The sequence below is a fragment of the Podarcis bocagei genome (genome assembly GCF_964188305.1).
Source record: "Podarcis bocagei genome assembly, chromosome: 15".
In the NCBI taxonomy this organism is placed as follows: domain Eukaryota; kingdom Metazoa; phylum Chordata; class Lepidosauria; order Squamata; family Lacertidae; genus Podarcis; species Podarcis bocagei.
In genome coordinates, this window is record NC_138141.1 from 24,020,301 (window position 1) to 24,044,980 (window position 24,680).

The window sequence follows — 24,680 nt, forward strand, 5'->3', positions numbered from 1 at the left end:
AACTGAACTGAGCAGAGAAGAAGTGCAACGGCTTCCAGTGCCCTAACGGAGGTTGCATCCCTTCCAGCAAGCGCTGCAATGGGGTCCGCGACTGCTCTGATGGCTCTGACGAAGAGCATTGTGGTGAGTGCGCCTGTGGGGTTGTGCGCTGGGATGATAGGGGGTATTGGTGGTGTGAGGAAGGTATTATTATTTAATACTATTCTAATGATTGTTGAATGTTACCTTTTTGATGTAGGTTGCCTCTTTTAAAGTTTTATTATCACATTTTTGTATTGCATTAGATTGTTACAAGATGTACATTTTTTGTTTCTTCAGCTTGTAAACCACCTTGAGTATTGTAAGATAGAAAGACGGTATACAAATTAAAAAAAATGAAATGAATGAAATGATCCAGGAACGTCAGGAGATAAATTGCCCCATCACTTTAAACCCTGGGCAGGCTTCATGCATAATGTGAAGCAGCGGCCTAATAATTAACTGTGGTTTTATTAAACCACGGTTTACTGCTACATGCAACCAGGCCATTCACTGAACGAGCAGGCGATGAGCCAAAGGAAATAGCAAAAGGAGAGTCCATTCTAAAGGACATGTTGGGGAGGGGGGGAGGAAAACACAATCCTGGTTCTCTTCACCTTTTAAAACTCTCTATTTTCTGTCTGATTGCTTGACTGTCTGCAGAGCCCATCTGTACGCGCTACATGGATTTCGTGTGTAAGAATCGGCAGCAGTGTTTGCTGCGTTCCATGGTGTGTGATGGCACCGTTCACTGTCGAGATGGCTCAGATGAAGACTCTGCCTATGCAGGATGCTGTAAGCATTGTTAAAATTGTTTTGCTTTGCTTGTTTTTTCTCTCCTTCCAAGCAGGGCAAGGCTTGGGCACCATGGTAATTAAGCACTCCGTAACAGCAGCTGGTCCGCCTTTTCTCATATAACCTTCCTGTCTTGGAAATAAAGAGCCCCAAGGGCTTTCTCATTAAACAATTGTAGAGATGTTACAGAATCTCCAGTTTCTGTGCTGTTGAGCCAGTGCAATGCAGAGGAAGGGAATCTTTTGCAGCCCCGGGGCGACATTTTCTTCTGGGCAAGCTTCCAGGGGGCCACATGCCCGTGTGGGTGGGGCCAAAGGCAAAAGTGGGCTAAGCCACAGGTGCAAATTTCACATTTACACTATATGCTCAGCTCTATACTCTGTTGCCTTACAAGGTTCTGGTAAGAAGATAATATATGCGAAGCAGCCTTTGAACAATCTCTGAAGTGCTATTATAAACACTAGGTGTTAGATAACCCAGTTGCTGAATTCAGCCCCATTGCTTGTAATGTGTGATTGCAGAATCACATAGTATTTATTTATTTTAATGATTTATATATAGCTTAGTATGGCAGTTTCTAAGCAGAGTACAAAAGGGATACAACCTAAAAATCATTTAAAATTAACCATAAAATCAGAAGGAGAAAACTGTTGAAATAAAAAGGAGTCTTCATCGTGAGCCGGAAGCTGTACAGTAACTGTTATCACGGGGTGTGGGTGTGCATCCAACTTTTCATACCAAGTGGGCTGCAAGAGTACTTTGACACAGAACCTGCGTGCCACACCCTGAATTAAATTTCCATATCATAAATTTAAAAGTGTTCACAGTACAATGGTACCTTGGTTTAAGAACAGCTTAGTTTATGAGCAACTTGGATTAAGAACGCTGTAAACCCGGAAGTAGGTGTTTTGGTTTGTGAACTTTGCCTTGGGAGCACAACACGTTCCGCTTCCTGTTGAGGGTGTTCCATTTGTAAATTGAGTCCCCTGCTGCTACCGGAAAGCACGCCTTGGATTAAGAACAGACTTCTGGAACGGATTAAGTTCATAAACCAAGGTACCCCTGTATAGTTAATATCATTTAGTATACACAATGCACCTAATTAATATACATACAATCAAGGCAATTGACATACAGTGAACACAATGTGCACAATTAATATAGACAATATAGACAATTAATATATTTAATTAAACATATATCATAAAATACCCAATTTGTAGATTCGACTCGTTTAATATTAAGCAAAATGAGTACACTAGCGGATGCATGTGCTTTTGTTAACAACTCATGACACACAAAATATTTTTTTTACGGCTTTAGTATGTTTTTTTCTTGGACGTTGCCGAGGGTCGCAGGGTGGGTTGGGCCACTCTGTATTTTAGCATAGTACAAATGCTCAGGCTGAAAGGGGAGGACCCAACACGGCCTCAGCAAGAACTGTATAGGCCAGGGGTCAGCAAACATTTTTAGCAGGGGGCCGGTCCACTGTCCCTCAACCATGTGGTGGGCTGGACTATATTTTTTTTGGGGGGGGATGAACGAATCTCTATGCCCCACAAATAACCCAGAGATGCATTTTAAATAAAAGCACACATTCTACTCATGTAAAAACACAATGATTCCGGGACCGTCCACGGCCCGGAATGAGAAGGCAATTGGGCCAGATCCGGCTCCCAGGCCTTAGTTTGCCTACCCATGGTATAGGCTCTCTTCTGCCTTGTCCACATGTATACCAAATGGAAGAGGCAGTGACGGGGTGGAATATGAAAACATTGCCTTATCACTGCAGCTCTTACATATGCCAGGTGGGGAGGAGGCAGCAATCGCCAAGGAGGCACAGACTTGGAAAATGCCATTTGTGGTTGTTTCTAAAACAACAAAATCAATTCTTTAACTTGCAGCCCAAGACCCTGAGTTCCACCACACTTGTGACCAGTTTAGCTTCCGGTGTCAAAATGGTGTGTGCATTAGTTTGGTGTGGAAATGTGACGGCATGGATGACTGTGGGGACTATTCCGATGAGGCGAACTGTGGTGAGTAGAAAAAGGAAAGAAAAAAGAATCCTCCTCCTCCTCCTCCTCCTCCTCCTCCTCCTCCTCCTCCTCCTCCTCTCTCTCTCTTCTCTGATAATGGAAATGGATGAGGAGCAGCCCCCTATGGAGCTAGAACCCAAGGGTTGGGCCTGTTTGGGGCACAGTCTCCTCATCAGTGCTGTAATGGCCCGTAGTTGCAGGAGGCTGAAGATCCGTTACTATTTCTGTAGCCGGGTTTCTGTCTCCATCATCCAAGAGTCGTCCAATCAGCATCAAAGGGGAGCTTTTTAAACGGCATGAGATGAAGCATTCTCACCCTTTGTGCTGATTGGTGCCAATCAGAGTGACAGGAAGGCAGCCAGCCAGAGGATTGGCTCCTGGGTCACTCTGGAGAAGGTGTTTGGGCAGAGCACCTAGGAGGGTGCTAAGCATTTAGGGAACACTGAAAAACTCAAGATTCTTCCGTTTCAAGAGAATAGTGTGGAAGTTCCATTACCTACCATGGAACTTCAAGGTAAACACACTCTAAAAGAAGAAACACGCCAGATCCCTTGCCCATGTACTTGCACAGAAAATTGCAGATCTAGCTGGAAGGCAACACTTGGGAGATCTGCATTGATTGTTGCAATGAAATCCTGCAATTCCTCACAGAGCTACAATTTCCAGAGTTCCCTGTGAAGAGAGCTTGACTGTTAAAGCACTCTGGGAATTGTAGTTCTGTGAGGGGAATAGGGGCCTCCTAGCAACCGCCAACACTCTTAACAAACTACAGCTCCCGGGATTCATTCATGCCTGTTTAAAGTGGCGTGATAACTGCTTTAAACGTTTAATGCTGATGAGGCCTCAGTTTCAGCCTTGGTTTCTTCTATTCTGTGCTTACTCAATTGCACTTAGTAGGCAGGAGATGATGGGAACTCTTTGTCCTCCTCAGAAAACCCAACCGAAGCCCCAAACTGCTCTCGGTACTATCAGTTCCAGTGTGACAATGGGCACTGCATCCCTAATAGGTGGAAATGTGACAAAGAGAACGACTGTGGCGACTGGTCCGATGAGAAGGCCTGCGGAGGTAAGAAAGTGAGCAAAAGGAAGGAGTTGTTTGGCGGACTTGCTAGACCCGCGGTCAGGTTGCCCTAGGCTGTTCTTGATGAGATCCCGTCTTACCGGTTTAATTTTAGGTTCAGCTGTCGTCCCCGCCACCACCTTGGCCCCTGCCACGTGTTCGCCTAACCACTTCCGGTGCAATGGCGGTGCTTGCATCATGAACAGCTGGGTTTGTGACGGATACCGGGACTGTGCAGACGGCTCTGACGAGGATGCTTGCCCCACGACACGTAAGGCTCCCTCGCTAAGGGCTGTTCCTGTTTTAATTTTTCTACAGCTTCTTCATCTGCCTCCCCCCCCCCCCGCCCCACACTGGGCTTGTGGTCTACATTGCATTGAAAAGGGGCTGAGGAGAAAGCTAAGGGGTCATATGTGTGGGAGTGTTGAGGATAGTAGGAGAGGATATATTGATTAAATCCTATCCTTCCTCACTCACGCTAGTGAGCTAGTAGCAGAGCGCATTCCCTTGTACATTGCAAGTAGCTAGTTGATGGATTCGTTAGAACCGTTTGAGTTTAGCAATCCAGTCCGGCTTGTCCAGATTGGATAGTTCCCTCTTGAAAACAATAATGACACAACAGTTTTCTTTTAAAAGTAATGGTAAGGTTTACTTACATTCAGTTTACAGTATGCTCCTGAAGGCAGTCTTTAGCTTGTAGTTACAAAGAAAAGCGTGGGTTCATCCTCTGTGAGGGGTGAGCCCATGTGCTGCTGGGTGGGGCAAGCCCATGAGAGCCAGCACACAGCAAAAGGCAAGATGGAATAAGGCGAAAAAGGAAGATGGCTGCATGACCAGCCCTTTTGTAGGGTCTGCTAGGGTCACACCCATCTACCTGGTCAAACACAGGGGGAGGATGCTCCAGACCAGGTGTGACAGGAAGTCCTCCTGGCTGGACACTGAGATCCAGCGCCGAGGGCCTTCTGGCGGTTCCCTCATTGTGAGAAGTGAGGTTACAGGGAACCAGACAGAGGGCCTTCTCGGTAGTGGCGCCCACCCTGTGGAATGCCCTCCCACCAGATGTCAAGGCAATGAACAACTATATGACTTTTAAAAGACACCTGAAGGGAGCCCTGTTTAGGGAAGTTTTTAATATTTAATGCTGCATTGTTTTTAACACTCGATTGGGAGCCGCCCAGAGTGGCTGGGGAAACTCAGCTAAATGGGCGGGGTATAAATAATAAATTATTATTATTATTATTATTATTATTATTATTATTATTATTATTATTATTATTATTATTGTTGTTGTTGTTGTTGTTGTTGTTGTTGTTGTTGTTGTTGTTGTTATTGTTATTGTTATTAATTATTATTATTAATTATTAATATTATTATTATTATTCCCCTGTGTGTCCACTCTGGGCAAACAGGAAATGTTGTATTTGACTGCTTTTGTGCTGTTACATCCCACAATATAGAGCACTGAAGGCAGGGGCTGGCATGCTCAGAAGCTTGTCCAGGGATTCCCTGAGCCGATCGGGAATGGCAGGCTGGCTCCACCATTAACATCTCCTTGCAGTATGCAACCCTAAAAGTCTGTCTGGGGCCACGTGACCACGTCCACACCATACATTTAAAGTGCTATGGCGCCACTTTAAACAGTCATAGCTTTCCACCCAGTAATTCTGAGAGCTCTAGTTTGCTAAGGATGCTGAAAATTGTTAGGAGCTCCCCACCTCCTAGAGCTACAATTCACTTCCCTGGGAAGAGGGACAGGTTGTTAAACCACTCCGTGGCCTGGGTGTGTCCTGAGATTTGCTCTTCGTTCACATGGGTCTGTTCAGTGCCCGGTATGGATTAAGCGAGCTCTTTAGAACGATTCCGAAAAGTGTGCTAGGGTTCTGGAGCAGAAGGCGTTTCCCCGAAGGAAGTAAGTTTGGAAACCTGACTTAGGGGAGCAGCAGGTGGCAACAGGGGCAGAGGTTCCTCTGGAGTAGCACTCCAGCCTTCTGAAGCCCATTAGCAGGGTGGACGAAGTCTTGGCTCAGCTTTTTTTGAGGCTGCTGTAGGTTGTCCTCATCCCTCATGGCAGGCAGAGGCTGCCATCTGGTGGTAAGGAAAGCGAATCAACTTTTTCTTTTTTTGGACCAGTGAAAGCCATAAAAGTGAAATGCACATAAAAGATGCAGAATCTAGTTTTGCTTCTAATGTGGGTTTTTAAAAAATACGCTTCTCTCTCTACCCCGCCTGCCCAGCAATCGGTGCAACTTCAACATCGCCCAGTGTCCCCGGACGCTGCAGTCGATTTGAGTTTGAGTGCCAGCAGATGAAGAAATGTGTCCCAAATTGGAAGCGCTGCGACGGCTTGAGAGACTGTCAGGATGGCACTGATGAGCTGAACTGCCGTAAGTGCTTATTGGGATTGTGTTGAGCAGAGCACCCCTGGCTGCTTGTCATCGCCCCTCCTCAAACTCTGGTTCAGATTGTGCAAAACCGGCCTCTTTATTTCTCTGGCTGTTTATGCACAAGGCACAAGGGCCACAGGTACCTGTGGATATCCAAGCAATGGCTCACTCCTAGGGAGAGGTTTGAATCTGCAAGTGAAGTCCTCTTGCTTGCTGTTGATAGGGAAGGGAACATTTACCCGACTTGTCTCCCTGTGCCTGCAACGCCCCCGTCCCCAAACCTCAATTCATTGATGCCGCCATCTGACCTGTGCTGTCATTTGCACATATGCAATGACTGTTTCAACTGTACACATCTTGTTTTGAGGGACGCGGGTGGCACTGTGGTTTAAACCACAGAGCCTAGGGCTTGCTGATCAGAAGGTCGGCGGTTCGAATCCCTGCGACGGGGTGAGCTCCCGTTGCTCAGTCCGTGCTCCTGCCAACCTAGCAGTTCGAAAGCATGTCAAAGTGCAAGTAGATAAATAGGTACCACTCCGGCGGGAAGGTAAACGGCATTTCCGTGCGCTGCTCTGGTTCTCCAGAAGCGGCTTAGTCATGCTAGCCACATGACCCGGAAGCTGTACGCCAGCTCCCTTGGCCAGTAAAGCAAGACGAGCACTGCAACTCCAGAGTCGTCTGCAACTGGACCTAACGGTCAGGGGTCCCTTTACCCAGTGTGAGCCAGTGTGGTGTAGTGGTTAAGAGCGGTAGACTCGTAATCTGGGGAACTGGGTTTGCGTCTCCGCTCCTCCATATGCAGCTGCTGGGTGACCTTGGGCTAGTCACACTTCTTTGAAGGCTCTCAGCCCCACTCACCTCACAGAGTGTTTGTTGTGGGGGAGGAAGGGAAACGAGAATGTTAGCCGCTTTGAGACTCCTTTGGGTAATGATAAAGCGGGATATCAAATCCAAACACTTCTACCCTTACCTGTACACCAAACAGAAGTATTTCTCAAGGAACTATGGGATATTTGTGGATTGTGGTTAACGTCATGCGTACTCGGCTTCAAACACTGGAGGTGGGAACGCATTGCAGGCAGAGTAAATGGTAATGTGTGCATGGCCTTATTCTTCTGTGTTCCAGCTACTCACAGCACCTTGTCGTGCCCTAATGGGTTCAAGTGTGAAGATGGAGAGGCTTGCATCACAATGACGGAGAGATGTGATGGGTTCCTGGATTGCTCAGACAGTAGCGACGAAGGAAACTGTACCGGTAAGTCATGCTGCCCTGCTGGACATATAAGACCCTTTGCAACATCTACTGTGTTTCAGTGGAGTAGTGGGTCAGCTGATGGGTGCTGACTGCAGACCTTGCAGTTCTCAGGGAACTCTCCCAACTGCAGCTCATCCCAGTGGAATTGGCGGTGGTGCTGACAGCAACCGCCCCCTGGGAACTGGGAACTCCCAAGTGCAACCAACCACAGCTGCAAACCTCACTTTTGGCAGGGACTAGTTGTGCTTGGGTGTTCCCGGGTGGAAGCAGTTCCAGCAGGGTTTGCATCTGGCGCCAAAGGCAAGTCATCAAATGCAAGTCTGGTTGGGACAAGGAGCAATTTGGGTGTGTGCCTGAAGGCTCTTGATTGCAAGATCTTCACCTGTTATCTTTAGATGACAGGTGAAGGGCAGACGGGCATGGCTTGGATAAAGCAATTGGGACTGTTTAGTTTAGAGAAAGGGCGAGTAAGAGGCAACACAACAGAAGCTTATGCAATTATGAGTAGCGTGGAGAAAGTGGATGGAAGAAAGTTTTTATCCCTCTCTCATAGCGTTGCAATCTCCAGTGAAGCTGAACGTCGGAACATTCAGGATGGATAAAAAGGAAAGCACTTTTTCATGCGGCGCATAGTTAAACTGTGGGACTCCCACAGAAGGCAATGATGGCCACAAACCTGGATAGCTTTAAAATGGCATTAGATGAATCCATGGAGGGTATGACTTAATGGATGATGGCTGTGCTGTGCCTCCAAAATCGGAGGCAGCAATGCTTCTGAATTCTCATTGCTGGGAACGACAGGAGCGGGGAGCACTCATGTGCCGGGGTCCAGCTTTCAGGTTTCCCACAGGGTGGCCACTGTGAGAACAGGATTCTAGACTAGATGGGCCATTGGCCTTATCCATCAGGCTTTGCTTGTGTTCTTATGAATAATAATAATAATAATAATAATAATAATAATAATAATAATAATAATTAATAATAATAATAACAATAATTTATTATTTGTACCCCGCCCATCTGGCTGGGTTTCCCCAGCCACTCTGGGCGGCTTCCATAGAGACCAAAAATACACTAAAATGTCACACATTAAAAACTTCCCTGAACAGGGCTGCCTTAAGATGTCTTCTGAATGTCAGGTAGTTGTTTATCGCTTTGACATCTGATGGGAGGGCGTTCCACAGGGCGGGCGCCACGACCAAGAAGGCCCTCTGTCTGGTTCCCTGTAGCTTTGCTTCTCGCAATGAGGGAACTGCTAGAAGGCCCTCGGCGCTGGACCTCAGCGTCCGGGCAGAACGATGGGGTCAGTTTCGGACCCCTCCTGGGCCTTAGGTGGACCATGGACCAGAGGCTCCCCCAGCCTGGCAAAGTCCTTGTGTGCTAGATGCTGTCTTGACAGATCCCCCCCCCCCTTCTTCATCTCCCTCTTCTCCTATGCATCAGCTTTGCTGGCAGAAGACTGTTCTGTCAGCACAATCCCTGACCCTCAATTCATTATGGCTTAGATAATAGTCACACTAATAGTTATCGATCACTTTCTCTCTTTCTCTTTCTGCCCCCACTACACCTCTCCACCTTGGGATTCAACCAATTTCCTCCTAAAGCACAGGGGGCGCTGAGCATCAATCAGTTTTTAGTTCTTTAATTAAATATTGATTTGAAGAGGCTGCCCAGACTCGGCTCACCCACCAGGACACCGAGATCGGCAGGCTGGCCAGAATTCTAAAGAGACACACACACAGAGCAGTTTTGCGTTATCCTCATGAGTGCAAACTGCCTTTGAGAGGCTTTGCAACCTCCCGTTGATGCTTGGAGAGACTTTGAGCTGACCTGTGAACATAAGGACATACGTACGGACCTGCTGAATCCGGCCGAAAGGCTCATCTAATCCAACATCGTTCTCACAGTGGCTAACCAGATGCCTCGTTTGGGAAACCCAAAACCAGGGCCTGAGAGTGCGACAGCACTCTCCCTGCTTGTGATTCCCAGCATAAGGTACTCAGAGGCATAGCTGCCTCTGATAGTGGAGGTAAAATATAGTCATCGGGGCTAGCAGCTGTTGACAGCCCTATCCTCCAGGAATTTGTCCAACTCCCCCTTTTAAAGCCATCCAAAGTGGTGGCTATCGCCAGTAGCTTTTGCAGAAGTGAATTCCATATAACTATGTTCTGTGTGAAGAAGAATTTCCTTTTGCCTGTCCTGACTCTTCCAGGATGACCCCAGCATCTGGAATGACAAGAGAGGGAGATAAACTTGCCTCTTTTTATTTTCTTCAAATCAGGTATAATTCTATCTACATCTCTGTCACATCCCCTTCCTCACATCTTTTCTAACCTGAAAAGATCCAAACGACGTAGCATTTCCTTGTAGCGGAACTGCTCCCACCTCCTGATCAGCTTGGTTGCCCTTTTATGAAGGGTCTTCAACTCTACAATATCACTTTTGAAGTGTGGCAACCGGTGCTGTTCCCAATGGCATTTGTCCCGGGCGCTGGCTGAGACGGATGGGTGTTGTGGTACAAAACATCTGGAGAGTGCCAGGTTTGCAAATTTAAAAGCAACCCCCCCCCCATGCATAACTTGAGGGATGAATTCAGAAGGGATGCAGATGAATGCAAAAGCTACTTGAAATACTCAAGAGAGATTGAGAATTCTTACACTCCCCACCTGCAAAGATGCACCCAAGGTGGCTGGTGTAAAACAGGCTTCCTCAACCTTGGCCCTCCAGATGATTTTTGGCCTACAACTCCCATGATCCCTAGCTAGCAGGACCAGTGGACAGGGATGATGGGAATTGTAGTCTCAAAACAGCTGGAGGGCCGAGGTTGAGGAAGCCTGGTGTAAAAGCTGACTCGTCACTTGGTCACTGTGGGCTGTGATAGGCATTGTGTAAACTCATTCCCTTGCCTCTACCAAACTTGGGATTTTTACATTCTGTTTCCCTAGATGACACTCTTGTCTATAAAGTGCAGAACCTCCAATGGACAGCCGATTTCTCCGGCAACATCACTTTAACCTGGACCCGCCCTAAGAAGATGCCCCTTGCATCCTGCGTCTACAATATCCATTACAGGTAGCCTGGCTGGGCAGCTTTAGCATAGCAGTCATGACTAAAAACAGACTGTGTGTGCAAACACCTAATTGAATCCGAGCTTATTAGTGCAGTTGTTACTATACCATGAGCAAATTACAGAGGTCCATTTGCAGCAAGCAGAATCAAGGGCACTGCTCCCTAGGAGACTACAATGTAAACAGAGAAAAAAGCAACAGAAGGAGAAGAGGGATACAGATGATTATAAGAGTTGAATGTAGCCCAAAGGAGTTGTAAAAAAGAATTGATTTTGGCTGTGGAACGATGTTAAGGAATGGCTTTCTATTCAGGGCTTGCCCAAATGATGCTCTTGGCGAGACGTATTGCCTCCTCTCTGTTCATACTTAAAATACATTAAAAAACAACAACTTGTGTCCCATTTTAGGTTTTGCTGCCTGAGTATCTTGCATATAGCTGCCCCCAGCCATGGCTTTGGTTGGTGGGTCTCAGGGTTCTAGTAAACGGCATTGGAGATCCTTTGGTTGTGCCTGATGTAGGTGCTCCTTTTAGATAGACCAGGGATGGGGAATCTTTCGCCCTGCAGATGTTGTTGGACTTCAGCTCCCCTCAGTCCCAGCCAGCCTGGTCAGGAATGATGGGAGTTGTTGTTCAACATTGTCTGGAGAGTCACAGACTCCCCACTGCTGTTTTAGACCATGCCTTGCTGACATTGTAAGAGTACCAAAATCATACCGCCACAGTAGAATTAGGTGATGGATTATGTTTGTGTGAGCCAATTCCATGATGTCCAGCTGCCGAAATGGCTCCTGCCTGATTTACATTTCAAAGCAGTGTTACTGATGCTTCTTTGAAACTCCCAAATCTAGGATGGTTGGCGAGAGCGTGTGGAAATCCTTAGAAACCCACAGCAACAAAACCAACAGCGTCTTGAAAGTCCTGAAGCCAGACAGCACGTACCAGGTCAAAGTTCAGGTTCAGTGCCTGAGCAAAGCGTACAACACCAACGACTTCATCACCTTGCGTACCCCGGAAGGACGTAAGTCAGCTCGCTCGTTTGTGGCACATGTGGAATTAATTACAGAATGAAAGATGCCTTTGTTAAGCCCAAAGTACCGATTTACAGAGGACGTGGCTTGCAGTGTTTCTGCACGATCCATTGCCCTTGCATTATTTTGCAGTTTTCTGCATTGGGTGAGATGGGCTCATTTAGTTTGCCAGCGCTGAAATTAGGCTTGAAATTCTGTATAGTGACTCAGGGTGGCGTTGCTATTTCATACATAATTCCAGTGTACAAAACTTGATTAGAAAGATGCTTTCCCCTCATGCAGAGGGAGGCAGAGCAAATTAGCTGCTTCAGGCAACAAGTGTTGAGGGGCAGGGCACAGACAAGAGCTCTCTGTGTCCTGTGGCCTGCCTTGTGCCCGCTAAGGTAGTCCTCAAGTGTACTGGGGGAGGCTGTCCCCCCGCACAACTATTAAAGTAAGATTTGGTTGCCAGTCTGGTCAGCATCTTTAGATAGCATTGTTTATTTATTATATCAATTTGTGGGCTGTTTTTCCACATAAATGTGCCCAAGGAGACTCATAAGAGCATAAGAAGAGTGATGCTGGAGGAGGCCAGTGGCCCATTCAGGCTAATTGAGTAAGCAAGTGCCTTTAGGAAGCCTGCAAGTGGGACCTGAGCGCAGCAGCATCTTTCCCCGCTTTCGATTCCCAGAAACCGGCATTAATAGACTGCCAAGAGTGGAGTCGAGATATTGTAACTTTGGAAATCCATCATAAAATAAACTGTCTTTCAGTAAAAGGCAGCCCTGTTCAGAGAAGTTTTTAATCTGTGATATTTTATTGTATTTTTGGTTTCTATGGAAGCCGCCCAGAGTGGCTGGGGAAACCCAGCCAGGGTACAAATAATAAATTATTATTATTATTATTATTATTATTATTATTATTATTATTATTATTATTATTACTTAACATTGGTTAGTTAACGTTTATAGTTCAGATTCTGTATATAGACAATCTTTATAGAATTCCTTCAAACAATAACAAGTTCAAAATGAAATCTTAGACTCAAAGTCTCCGAAAGTCTTTAAATGAAGAGAGGTACCAAACTTTGTACGATGAAAGATAAGCTGTGAAGCTTTGTATATTCAGCAAATATAATGTCCAACACTGAAAAGAGATTCCGGACATTTACTGCTGTTTCATAGATCTTCGTCAACGTGGTGGGAAAATATAGAATTGTTTCATAAACTGAAAATAAAATTTTACAGATGATGACCTGCATGACATATCACTTTACAAAAATTATAAACTGATACAAACAGTAATGAAAAAGACTACACACCCCATCTTATTTCGAATGAATATATGTGAACTAAACATTGTTGATGTTCTCTTTTGCAACACAGGGGTTTGTTTGGATACGGATTCTATACAGTGGTACCTCGCAAGACGAACGCCTCGCAAGACGGAAAACCCGCTAGACGAAAGGGTTTTCTGTTTTGGAGGCGCTTCGCAAGACGAATTTCCCTATGGGCTTGCTTCGCAAGATGACAGCCCATAGGGAAATATCCGGGACAGCAGGGAAGCGCAGCGCGTCTTCCCCACTGTCCTCGGACCTCCTCCGAAGCCGGGCGGCGGGGCAGGAACGCCTCCTCCCGCCGCCGCCCAGCTTCGGAACGCTGCTCCGAAGCCGGGCGGGGGGGGGGGGGCGGGAACACCTTCTGAAGGCGGGCGGGGGGCGAAAGTCTTTGTCCCCCCTGCCTGCCTTCCCAGGGGCTTTTAAATCGCCCCGGACAGCGGAGAAGTCCTCCGCTGTCCCGGGGCGATTTTAAAATGCCGCCCGCCAGCATTTTAAGATCGCCCGGACAGCGGAGAAGTCCTCCGCTGTCCCGGGGTTTTTTAAAATGCTGGGGGTGGGAAGAAAAGCCCTTGTCGTCCCCCCCCCAGTCTTCAGAAGAGGTCCGGGGACAGACTGTCCCCGGACCTGGTCTGAAGGCGGTTTCCCTAGGAACGCATTAATTGATTTTCAATGCATTCCTATGGGAAACTGTGCATCGCAAGACGAAAAACTCGCAAGACGAAGAGACTTGCGGAACGAATTAATTTCGTCTTGCGAGGCACCACTGTATATGACAAATCTTTTCTGTGCAATGGGATATTCATGGAATGGAAGGGGTGCAATCTTGTGCAATCAGCAAAATGTCTTAGGCCGGCTCTGTCCTTGTCACTAATCATACCCACCCACCTTTCTCCCCCCCTCCCAGTGCCAGACCCTCCCCGACATCTTCAGTTGTTGCTGAAGAGAGAAGCTGAAGGCGTTGTGGTTTGCCAGTGGGCACCACCAGCGAATGCCCACGGCCTGATCAGAGAATATGTTGTAAGTATTAACTGGACTGATGCCGTACTGAGGGGGAGCCTTGGAGAAATGTGTGTGCTCACAGAAGTATTTCTGTACTTTCTGTATCATAAAATGCCTGGGCAGTGTGCAGCACTGAGACATAAAAGCATAATTAAAAACAATACATGTAGGAAAATGATAATCAGGGAATTTGGCCTGGGGCCTCATTCCTAGAGCAGAAAGGGCAGCCCTCTTTGGATCTGGCTGAACTGGCCAGTGGGGAGTTGGGGAGAACAGCCCAGGCAGCTCAGACTGGAAGTTTCACTTCCGCCCAGTGCATTGTCTTGAAGAAGTGGGTCCGCTGATGCTTTGCTATAGCTGCAAACCAGGACTGCTCCTCCCTCTTCTCTACCATATCAGGTGGAATACAGCAGAGCTGGTTCCAAGGAATGGTCGTCTGTGAGAGCCGCCAGCAACTACTCGGAGATAGAGAGCCTGCAGGTCAACATGTTATATACAGTCAGAGTGAGTATATATCTTGAAAGTGATTTGCCCCTCGCATAGGCAGGTGGGAAGCGGCCTTTATACCCAGGCAGGCTGTTGGACTTTTCAGCTCAGTATTCTCCACACTAGGTCAGCAGTGAAAGTCACAGGTTCACAGGCAACAACAGAAGCTTTTGCTGGTGCTGGTAGGGTCCCTCCTCCTTCCGCCACCTGTAAAAAGTAAAGGTAAAGGACCCCTGACAGTTGTCCAGTCGCAGATGACTTTGGGGTTACGGCGCTCATCTCGCTTTACTGGCCGAGGGTGCCGGTGTTTGTCCGCAGACAGCTTTTCTGGGTCATGTGGCCAGCATGACTAAGCCGCTTCTGGTGAAACCAGAGCAACACATGGAAATGCCGTTTACCTTCCCACCGGAGCGGTACCTATTTATCTACTTGCACTTTTTGGCGTGCTTTCAAACTGCTAGGTTGGCAGGAGCTGGGACCAAGCAACGGGAGCTCACCCCGTCGCGGGATTCGAACCGCCGACCTTCTGATCGGCAAGTCCAAGAGGCTCAGTGGTGTGGACCACAGCACCACCCTGTATCCCTGTTCAAATGAGACTTGAAATAGGTCTTCTATTCTGGGGTGTGTGTGTGTGTTGCCGATAATAGTTTTTCTGGTTTCAAAAGGTTGGCTGCTTCTGGTCTGCTGCGCAGAAGAGGGCAGTGGCCTGTTAGTTGTTGCCCCAGAGCTCAGGAGTAGCTCTGATCTGGTGAAGCTGTGCGTGCGTGTGCGTGCGTGTCTGTGCGTGTGTGTGTGTGTGTAGGAGGGAAGCTCAGCTCACAGGCCAGTCTTGGCCTATGGAGCTTATATTTTCAAAACAATGTCCACCTGTCAATTAGCTGGTGTCATTTCAGTGGGCAGCTGGCATCAGCTGACGGGTGAGTTGGCCTCACTGTTCTGACCGTTGGCACGTCTAGTTCTGGGGTGCAGAACTTGCAACCCTCCAGATGGTGTTGGAGCACGCATTTCATCCAGCAACATCTGGAAGGTCACAGGTGCCCAGTAACCCTTGGTCTAGATCCATGGCTAGCAGTGGGACTCAGACATGTACCGTTTTTCTCTCTCTATAAGACACACTTTTCCCCTTCTAAAAATTAAGGGGAAATGTGTGTGCGTCTTATGGAGCGAATGCAGGCTGTGCAGCTTTCGCTGAAGCCAGGAGAGCAAGAGGGATCGATCCCTCTTGCTCTCCTGGCTTCGGGGATAGCTGCCTGAAGCCTCCTGAGCTTAGCGGGAGCGCTCCCACTGCGCTCAGGAGGCTTCGCGTTGCTTTTGCTGAAGCCAGGAGAGCAAGAGGGATCGATCCCTCTTGCTCTCCTGGCTTCGCTTCGCTGGAGAGGCGCTGCGCAGCTTTCCCTCTCTGCGCAGCGCCCCTTCAGCAAAGCGGCAGGAGAAACGGAGCCCCTTCCGTTTCTCCTGCCGCTTTGCTGGAGAGGCGCTGAGCAGAGAGGGAGAGAACATTTTTTTTATTGTTCTCCTCCTCTAAAACTAGGTGCATCTTATGGCCGGGTGCGTTTTATAGAGCGAAAAATACGGTATTTCCCAGCCCTGTCTTGGGAGAACAGAGTTTAAACAATGGGATGTTCTGCATGTAAAGTGGGTGCTCTAGCGGTGAGCTATAGCCCCTCCTTACACCCGCTGCCTTCCTTCAACTTGGTTAACATGTTGCTGAAGGGGGTAGGTGGGCATCATGGTCTCCCTTTGCACCACCAGCCTGCCCAAAACATGTCTTGAGTGCCTGACAGAGCTGCATAACAAAGATCTGCTTGCCCCACTCTTTGAAAAGCAGCCCCCAATGCAGCTCAGTAAACTGCGTTTGAAACTCTCCTGAACATCAGAGACAGTCTGTGATGGCAGCAGCAGAAGCTCCTCTGTTCCTTTTTGCTCCTCTGAGTCCTGCGTGAAACTAGGCATTGCCAGAGGGATGGAGAGCAGGTGGGAGGAGGCGATGAAGCTGAGTGAGGGTTAGAGAAGTGGCCTTGCTGTAGCAGCCGTCAGGACCCCTGGCTACTACTGGCACCTGGAGGCTTCTCGCTTCCCAGAACCTCATTTTCAGGCTCCCAAGTCTGCAGAGGAACAGAAGCAAGGCACTTACACACCATTTCCCCATCAGCTGTCGCCTGTAAACCTGCTTTGTTTTCATTAAAAAGTCAAACAGCATGCCTTCTTGCATATTAACTAGCCTTCTCATTTGAAAAGGTTGCTGCGGTAACTAGCCGTGGAGTGGGAAACTGGAGTGATTCCAAATCCATACGAACCGTAAAAGGCAAAGGTAAACTATTAACTAATTAATTTCTTTTACCTCTTGTTTTGTTTTGCTGCACCAGGAAGCAGACCAGAGAGAGCAAAAAACCCAAAACCTAAATCTATAAATGAGTCTGAGCCGTCTCACATTTTGTTATTTTAATATTAATATATTCACTGGCAGCCTTGGGACGTTCATTATGTTCCTCTCGCTCTCTTCTCTAGGCTGTTCAGTGTGCCAATTACAAATCCATCTATAGTAGCTAATGACTTGCACATATTGTAAATATTAATCACTTGCTACATTAAACAGCTATGCCTTTTCCCAAACTTAACCATTCCCTACTAACAAACCTTTTTTTAAACCCACCAGCTGTTAACGGACTACAATCCCATCATCCCCAGCCACCATGGTAAATGATCAGGATGATGGATATTGTAGTCCAGCGACAATATTGGTGAAATCTGGGCTAAATGATCAGGAATGGTACTGTGAGAATGGGCCTTTTCCTCCCACCAGCTCATCCCCTCTTGCCTATAAATTATGCCCCCCTACACACACACACACACACACACACACACAAGCACAAGCATAAGCATACTTGGGATGCCTGTAGCAACATCCATCCTAACCCTAGAGCAGGGATGGGGAACTTGTTTCTGTCAGGAAAAAGCACCAATGCAAAAGCCAGCTGCAGGTGGCTGGAAAGCAAAACAGGATGTTGTTGTCTCGAACTGTACTGTTGGGAAAAAGGGGGAGTCTATTCTCTGTACTGAGCACCGGATGTTAGCTCAGAGTGTCATCTGACCTGTGCTGGAAGTACAGGGGAGGAGTAGTGACTCTTCTGATGGAGTCTGGAAAGTGCAGTCACGTTTCTATGTATTGCTGAATGACAGGAATAAAAGACATGTAAATAGGACTCCTGTCTGTCTCATTTCCCCTCCCTGGGGGGGAAGACAGGGAGAGAAGCAGAGGGTGTGTTCTTCTCACGTCTAACGAGGAGAATCGCCGATTTACGACCTAGGCTGCCGGGAGACGCAGACGGAAGGTAAACAAGTATCTCACTCGGTTTGCCCGGGGGAGGCCAGTTACCTCTGACTGTGAGCTGAGATACTGACAGTTTCTGGACTGCAGCATCCATAATCTCTGATTGTTGGCCATTCTGCATGGGACTGATGGGAGTGGGAGTCCCCATAGCATCAGGGGTGCAGGTAAAGGTAAAGGTACCCCTGATCATTAGGTCCAGTCGTGACCGACTCTGGAGTTGCGGCGCTCATCTCACTTTATTGGCCGAGGGAGCCGGCGTACAGCTTCCGGGTCATGTGGCCAGCATGACTAAGCCACTTCTGGCGAACCAGAGCAAAGCACGGAAACACTGTTTACCTTTCTGGCGAAGCGGTACCTATTTATCTACTTGCACTTTGACATGCTTTCAAACTGATAGGTTGGCAGGAGCAGGGACAGAGCAATGGGAGCTCACCCCGTCACGGGGATTCAAACCGCCGACCTTCTGATCAGCAAGTCCTAGGCTCTGTGGTTTAACCCACAGTGCCACCCGCATCCCTTCAGGGGTGCAGGTACTTGGTTTCAACTGTTAGTTTAAGAGGATTGACTGTAATTAATTTAGCACAGTCAAATCATACACCTAATCATGGTTGGCACTGATTTTGCATGCAAAAGGGAGTGGGAATGTGAGACTTTACAGTCCATGTTTTGGGGACTGTAACGTATACATCAGCCCCTATTATTTAAAAAGGAATGGGTTGTTGTTGTTGTTTATTAAAGGCTGTTGAGACCTACTTGTAGGCCACAATCTACCGGTTCATTACTAGTGTCCAGATACATTCACTGTGATGGACTGGCAGAGTAAGCTGAAAACACAAAAAGAGAATTTTCCATTGGAATTTTGCAGATTTCAGTTTAGTGTCTGATGCCAGTTTCCTCTGTTTCCTCTCTGCCTTAGTTATCCCGCCACCTACGATCCATATTGATAGCTACACTGAAAACTCCATAAGCTTCACCCTCAAAATGGAAGCTAACATTCAGGTAATAAAAATTTGTGGCTGAAAAGCCCAGCTCAAATACACCACACAAAAGAACATTTTGTGAACTGACGTATAAATGCTGTGCTTTGGAAAGGTTCTCTAAGGTGATGGATTGGGAGCAGGTGTTGGGAGGGAGGCAAATAAACCATAATCGTGATGCCATTAGGGGTTTGCAATTCCTAGGCAAACAGAAGTTTTAATTACGCTAGCTCTGAATCTTAAACATAATAAAATTCCTGGTATTGGTATCCATTTTGTCTGACAGAGCCTTTTTTGGAAGGTGCAAAGATAATAGAGTATATTTCTGCCTTGCACTTAATCACTCTTAATTTAGTTAACAATGATCCATTATGTTTCTGTTGCACCAAGTTCCTTAGAGAGCTGCCTTTCAAAACCAAAGATGGGGAGGAGAATCAGAGCAGATTATAGCATAATTATTATAGCTGACATATAGAGGAGTGATCAGTCAGTTACAAGGAGCTTTTGGTACTTCAAACTTGCCATTTAAAACACATGGACTTGCTTACTTGTTTGTCCTATGCATTCTCTGCTGCCGCCTGACAGGTGAACGGTTACGTTGTGAAAATCTTCTGGACTTTCGACACCCACAGACAAGAAAAAATATCCTTGCTCATTGATGGGGGAAAGTCGGCACAAACTGGTAAGCCTCACCGGAATACTCATTTCATCTGGTAACATCTAATGGAGGATTACCACTGATCAGCAGGGCCGGTCCTATCGTTGGACACGGGTGAGGCGTCAGCCTGAGGCAGTGGGTGGTGCTTGCAGGCAGGAAGGTGTTGGAGAACAATGCTTGCTCTGTGTGTCACATGGCTTGCTGCCCACTACCTAAGCTTGCTGATGACCCCAGGTGCATTGGATGAACGGGGGGGGGGGGGGGAGAGATTCATTTACTAGTCTAGTGAACTTCTTGTACAGGGAATGTTCAGGGGAGGTGGAGGCACTGCCTTGTACTTCACCCTAGTATTTGGGGCTGGCGCTCTGGATTCTCCCCACCTGGGAACAGCAGAAATGCTAAGCGTTCAGAAAGCTGGTGAGCAACACTACCCTACCTGAACCTTCCGCTACTGGGCCCCCATGACCACTAAATCAGGTGAATTTCACAGGGCCAGATGCAAAATCTTCAGAATGCTTCCCCTTTTTAAAACAAGCAAGCAAAACCCTTTGCAACCTGGAAATGGGCTGCCAAAGTGGGAGATTCTTTTGGCTCGGCCCTAGACAAGCCTTATTTGGGGAGGGTGCTCCACATCCTTGCTTAGCCCCAATCGTTTTCTCCACCCTCCACAGTGAGTAACTTGACTGCTCAGACACAGTACGAGATTTCTGCATGGGCCAAGACGGAGCTGGGGGACAGCCCTCTGTCTTTTGCCCACGTGTTGACCAGCGGCACAAGACCGCCCCCTCCCAGTCTGAAAGCTAAAGCTGTGAATCAGACAGCGGTGGAATGCAACTGGACTGGCCCCAAGAATGTGGTAAGGGTTCCTTTCTTTTTCATCTTGTGGAAAGAGCCCCCAGACAGAGCAGAAGAGCCCGTTCTCTTTCTAAATGTCTGCCTGCCATTCACATGTAATTTTTGCAGTTGGTCCCATCAAAAAGGGGCAAGCTTATTGTTTTCCTATTTTCAGGGTGTAAATCCCATCCCAAGCTGGTGTGGTAGGCCATATATTTGTTACTTATTAAAAAAAAAGTATCAAAGCAAATAACAATTATGAATGCGTACAAAGCACAAAATTTAAAATGCAGCATAAAAAAGAAATTTATCTAAAAGTGTTCATCTTGCAATAACATAAAAAGGAGAAATCCAACCTTACTAAAGTTGAACATCAATACAGGCTTGCGGATAATCATACCCTACATCCCCAATTAAGACCTAATCAGGAACATCTTTGTCTGGTGCCTGAAAGTTGGTAGCAGTGGCACCAGGTGTCTCTTTCTGGGGAGAGCACAGTTTGGGAGCCACCACTGAAAAGGCCCGTTCTCATGTCACCACCTTCCACTCCTCCTTCGGAGGAGGGCCTCAAATGATGAACATAGGATTTGCAGATTTGTGGTAGTTAAGTTAGTGAGTTGCTCAGAGCCATCCAATGAGCTTTATAACTGAGATTTGAACCTAAGTCTCCCATGCTAATAATAATAATAATAATAATAATAATAATAATAATAATAATAATAATAATAATAATAAAAAATATATTATTTATACCCCACCCATCTGGCTGGGTTTCCCCAGCTACTCTGGGCAGCTCCCAATCGAATATTAAAAACACAATACAGCATTAAACATTAAAAACTTCCCTAAATAGGGCTGCCTTCAGATGTCTTTTAAAAGTAGGATAGTTGCTTATTTCCTTGACATCTGATGGGAGGGCGTTCCACAGGGCAGGCGGCACTACCGAGAAGGCCCTCTGCCTGGTTCCCTGTAACCTCACTTCTTGCAGTAGGGAACCACCAGAAGGCCCTTGGTGCTGGACCTCTGTGTCCGGGCAGAACAATGGGGGTGGAGATGCTCCTTCAGGTATACTGGACCGAGGCCATTTAGGACTTTAAGGGTCAGCACCAACACTTTTAATTGTGCTAGGAAATGTACTGGGAGCCAATGCAGGTCTCTCAGGACCAGTATTAAATGGTCCAAATTGTAGAGATTGGCTGTGAAAGATGAGGCTTTCAGTAAATATCTGTTTAGTGTAAAATCCACTTGTTTGGATGTGCATTTGGTCCAGTTAATAGCTGGCAACCAGACAAAAAAGCCTTTATACTCTTGAAGATACAGTCTGAGTCGTCGAACAAATTGGCTCCCGAATGTCGCAAACCCAGAAGTGAGTGTTCAGGTTTGCGAATGTTTTTTTGGAAGCCGACGTCCAATGCGGCTTCCGATTGGCTGCAGGAAGCTGTGCCTTGGTTTTTGAACCATTTTGGGAGTTGAACAGACTCCCAGAATGGATTAAATTTGAGAACCAAGGTATGTCTATAATTCATTCCTTTTTAAACTTCAGGAATCAGTTCAGTTTGCCACGAAGACCATTGCAACTGTGGATGGCTACATTTATTTATTTTTTAATGGGTTGGAAAATTCAGTGGATTTGTTTGCAAGACTTTAGAGTGGGGAAAGAGTTTCAAGATGCTTTTCTTGCTTGCATCTCTCCCCGCCCCCCTTGACAGGTATATGGCATATTTTATGCTACATCTTTCCTGGAGCTCTACAGGAATCCTACCAATGCCACCACCACACTGCACAACATTACAGTCATTGTCAACAGAGATGAGCAGTACTTATTTCTGGTAAGGAGTGCATCGTTAATCTTCTCCCCCTCCCCGCTCTTGCCAACCAATGCAATTTGGGCTTTTGTTTATAAATTCAATATCAAAAGAGGGCAACTGATTAGGGAAGGGCCATAGATCGGGGCAGAGCTTCTGCATGGCACGCAGAAGGTTCCCACTCCGATCCCTGACTTCTCCAGATAGGAAGATCCCCTGCCTGAAATCTTGGCATGCTGTTTTGCCAGGCAGTGTGGACAACACTGAGCAAGACTCTGTATAAGAGCAAGTTCCTGTGCTCCTATTCTACTACTTTGAGGAAGCTGTCAGAACCACAAGGCGGTATAAACGTCACAAAGAGCAATATGATATTCTCAGGGTTGCGACTTATTCTCTTAAGGGCCTGCAGCCTTGTACCCATTTAAGGTGTTCTAGTGTAAGCTCATAGGGGCAGATCACCTGTAAATTTTGGCTCGGGCAACTCTAACATGTGCCACGTACACTGCATACACACACATGCCTTTGGTATCTTGGGAAGAGGCTCTTCTGAATAGGTTCCTTCTTTTTGTGATGTAAAAGTCCCTAAACGAGAACAGCGGGGTCTTCTCTGTTGGGACACCAACACCCATGTTGTGGGATTTCCTTCCCATTGTCATCACTTTTTCAGTGTCAGATAAAAACCTTCCTATGTGAGAATGCTTTTCAAGCAGCTGGATTTTAAGGCTGAACTGAATTTCTTCCTGCAAGCGTTTTGCTTTTTTGTGTGTGGGGGGGTTGCTGTTTCACCTCTGCATGCAGACTCGATTGGCTACGGTGCCCTCTATGGTCTGAAAGATGTTTGTTCTCCCTCCTCAATGCTGCCATCATATAGAAGCATTAGCCAGCTTGGTGCCCTCCAGCTGCTCAACTTCTAAGTCATATCAGTCCCAGCAACATGGCTGATGGCCAGGGATGATGTGGGGTGTAGCCCAGCAACACCAGGAGGGTACCAGGTTGGCTGCCCTTGCCATAAAGCCATTCAGATTCAGTTTCAATCTTGTTTCCAGAGATACGTTCGTTTCTGACACATTCCTCGTGAATGTATCTTAACAGGAAGACCTCAAATTTGGTTCAGACAGGCAGCCAGTGCAAGATCCTTAAGTGCAGGAGTTACATGCTGCGGATGGGAAGCTCCGTGAGCAGCCGGACTGCTGTGTTGTGCGCTAGTTCCATGCTCAACATAACCATTTTGCTAAAATGGCTTTGTAGCAAAATACAGAGGTGTGCATTTAAAGCAGTTCCCATAATCCCTGACCACTGGTCTGGCTAGCCAGAGATGATGGGAGTCGTGGTCCAAAAACAGCTGGAGACCCAAGTTTTGGGAAGCACTGATTTGAAATAACCTTCCCGGAGTCAAGTAACCTTTATTGAATCAAGCGGCTGCGGTTATTCTGCTGAGTTGTGGGTTATAAAAGGAGGCGGGGGACATGCTAGAAAGCTGTATAACCGACTAACAACTGCTGACCTCCTTAAGGTACGTGTGATATCCCCATACCAAGGGCCGCCTTCTGATTACATCGTTGTGAAGATGATTCCTGACAGTCGCCTCCCCCCTCGGCACCTTCACTCTGTGCACCTGGCAAAAACCTTTGCGGTTATCAAGTGGGAGTCTCCTTACGATTCTCCTGACCAAGATATGGTGAGATTGTTGCTGTTGTTGTTGTTGTTTTATTATTATTATTATATTGGGAAAGGATAGAAATCAAACACAAGCTAAATTAATGCCACCCGGTTCCACCAAACTTTTTCTAAGAGATGGGCTTTGGAGAGTGCTGGGTGGGGAGATGGCTTTCTAGGCTACTGTAGATTCCGGCGTATTAGGCAACTGGGCATATAAGACGACCCCCCAAATTGGCAGCTGCCAGTTTGGGGGGATGACTTATACGCCCAGTGTTATAAGCAGTAGCGGCAGTGGGCAGCGACTCCGCGCCGGGAGGAAGCTGCCTGGCGAAGCTGCCCAGTGATGCTAAGCCAGCTTCGCTGGGCGGTTTCCTCCCGGCGCGGAGCGGAGCCCGCTGCACACTGCCGCTGCCCAGCGAACCCATACCTGGCGTATAAGACGACCCCCGACTTTTTAGAGGATTTCCCGGGGTTAAAAAGTCATCTTATATGCCTGAATCCACGGTAGTTATGCAGCTCTCCTTAAGCAAAGGCCAAATCCTCTTGGTGCTTCAGCTGGCCTTTAGCATTTCAGGCACTTAAAGGGAGAAGTGGGGTGTTGTGGGAGAAGGAGCAACTCACCATTCTGCTCCCTTCAGTTGTATGCTGTAGCAGTGAAAGATTTAATAAAGAAAACAGACCGAATCTACAAGGTGAAAACTCGCAACAGCACCGTGGAGTATACCATCAAGAAGCTGGAACCTGGTGGCAAGTACCATATCATCGTCCAGCTGGGAAACATGAGCAAAGAGGCCAGTTTGAAACTTAACACAGGTAAGGAATGTCCGAGAAAAAGTAGTGGAATAAGAGGACCATGCTGAGTTTGTACTTCCTTGTTTCCCTCCCCAGCCAAAGCCTGCATTCCTGTTGTCACAAACCTGGGTGTGTCTTCCTCCTGTGCACTTGTAATTGTGTACTTTTTAATCTTT

At 47.1% G+C, this 24,680-nt stretch overlaps 1 protein-coding gene across 2 annotated transcripts in view; it reads left to right on the plus strand.

Annotated features, from left to right (window-relative positions):
- The window catches only part of SORL1 (sortilin related receptor 1), a 115,555-nt gene that overhangs the window by 83,523 nt on the left and 7,352 nt on the right, over positions 1 to 24,680 (plus strand). For both annotated transcript variants that reach the window (XM_081172432.1, XM_081172431.1), the window contains exons 27-44: positions 16 to 123; positions 682 to 813; positions 2,718 to 2,849; positions 3,781 to 3,915; positions 4,025 to 4,180; positions 6,144 to 6,293; positions 7,420 to 7,548; positions 10,494 to 10,620; positions 11,466 to 11,635; positions 13,868 to 13,980; positions 14,362 to 14,466; positions 16,687 to 16,759; positions 18,696 to 18,778; positions 19,342 to 19,438; positions 20,086 to 20,270; positions 21,958 to 22,077; positions 23,567 to 23,731; positions 24,351 to 24,525. In XM_081172432.1, coding sequence (XP_081028558.1) covers positions 16 to 123; positions 682 to 813; positions 2,718 to 2,849; positions 3,781 to 3,915; positions 4,025 to 4,180; positions 6,144 to 6,293; positions 7,420 to 7,548; positions 10,494 to 10,620; positions 11,466 to 11,635; positions 13,868 to 13,980; positions 14,362 to 14,466; positions 16,687 to 16,759; positions 18,696 to 18,778; positions 19,342 to 19,438; positions 20,086 to 20,270; positions 21,958 to 22,077; positions 23,567 to 23,731; positions 24,351 to 24,525 — 2,355 coding nt within the window. The remainder of the gene's footprint in view (positions 1 to 15; positions 124 to 681; positions 814 to 2,717; positions 2,850 to 3,780; positions 3,916 to 4,024; positions 4,181 to 6,143; positions 6,294 to 7,419; positions 7,549 to 10,493; positions 10,621 to 11,465; positions 11,636 to 13,867; positions 13,981 to 14,361; positions 14,467 to 16,686; positions 16,760 to 18,695; positions 18,779 to 19,341; positions 19,439 to 20,085; positions 20,271 to 21,957; positions 22,078 to 23,566; positions 23,732 to 24,350; positions 24,526 to 24,680) is intronic.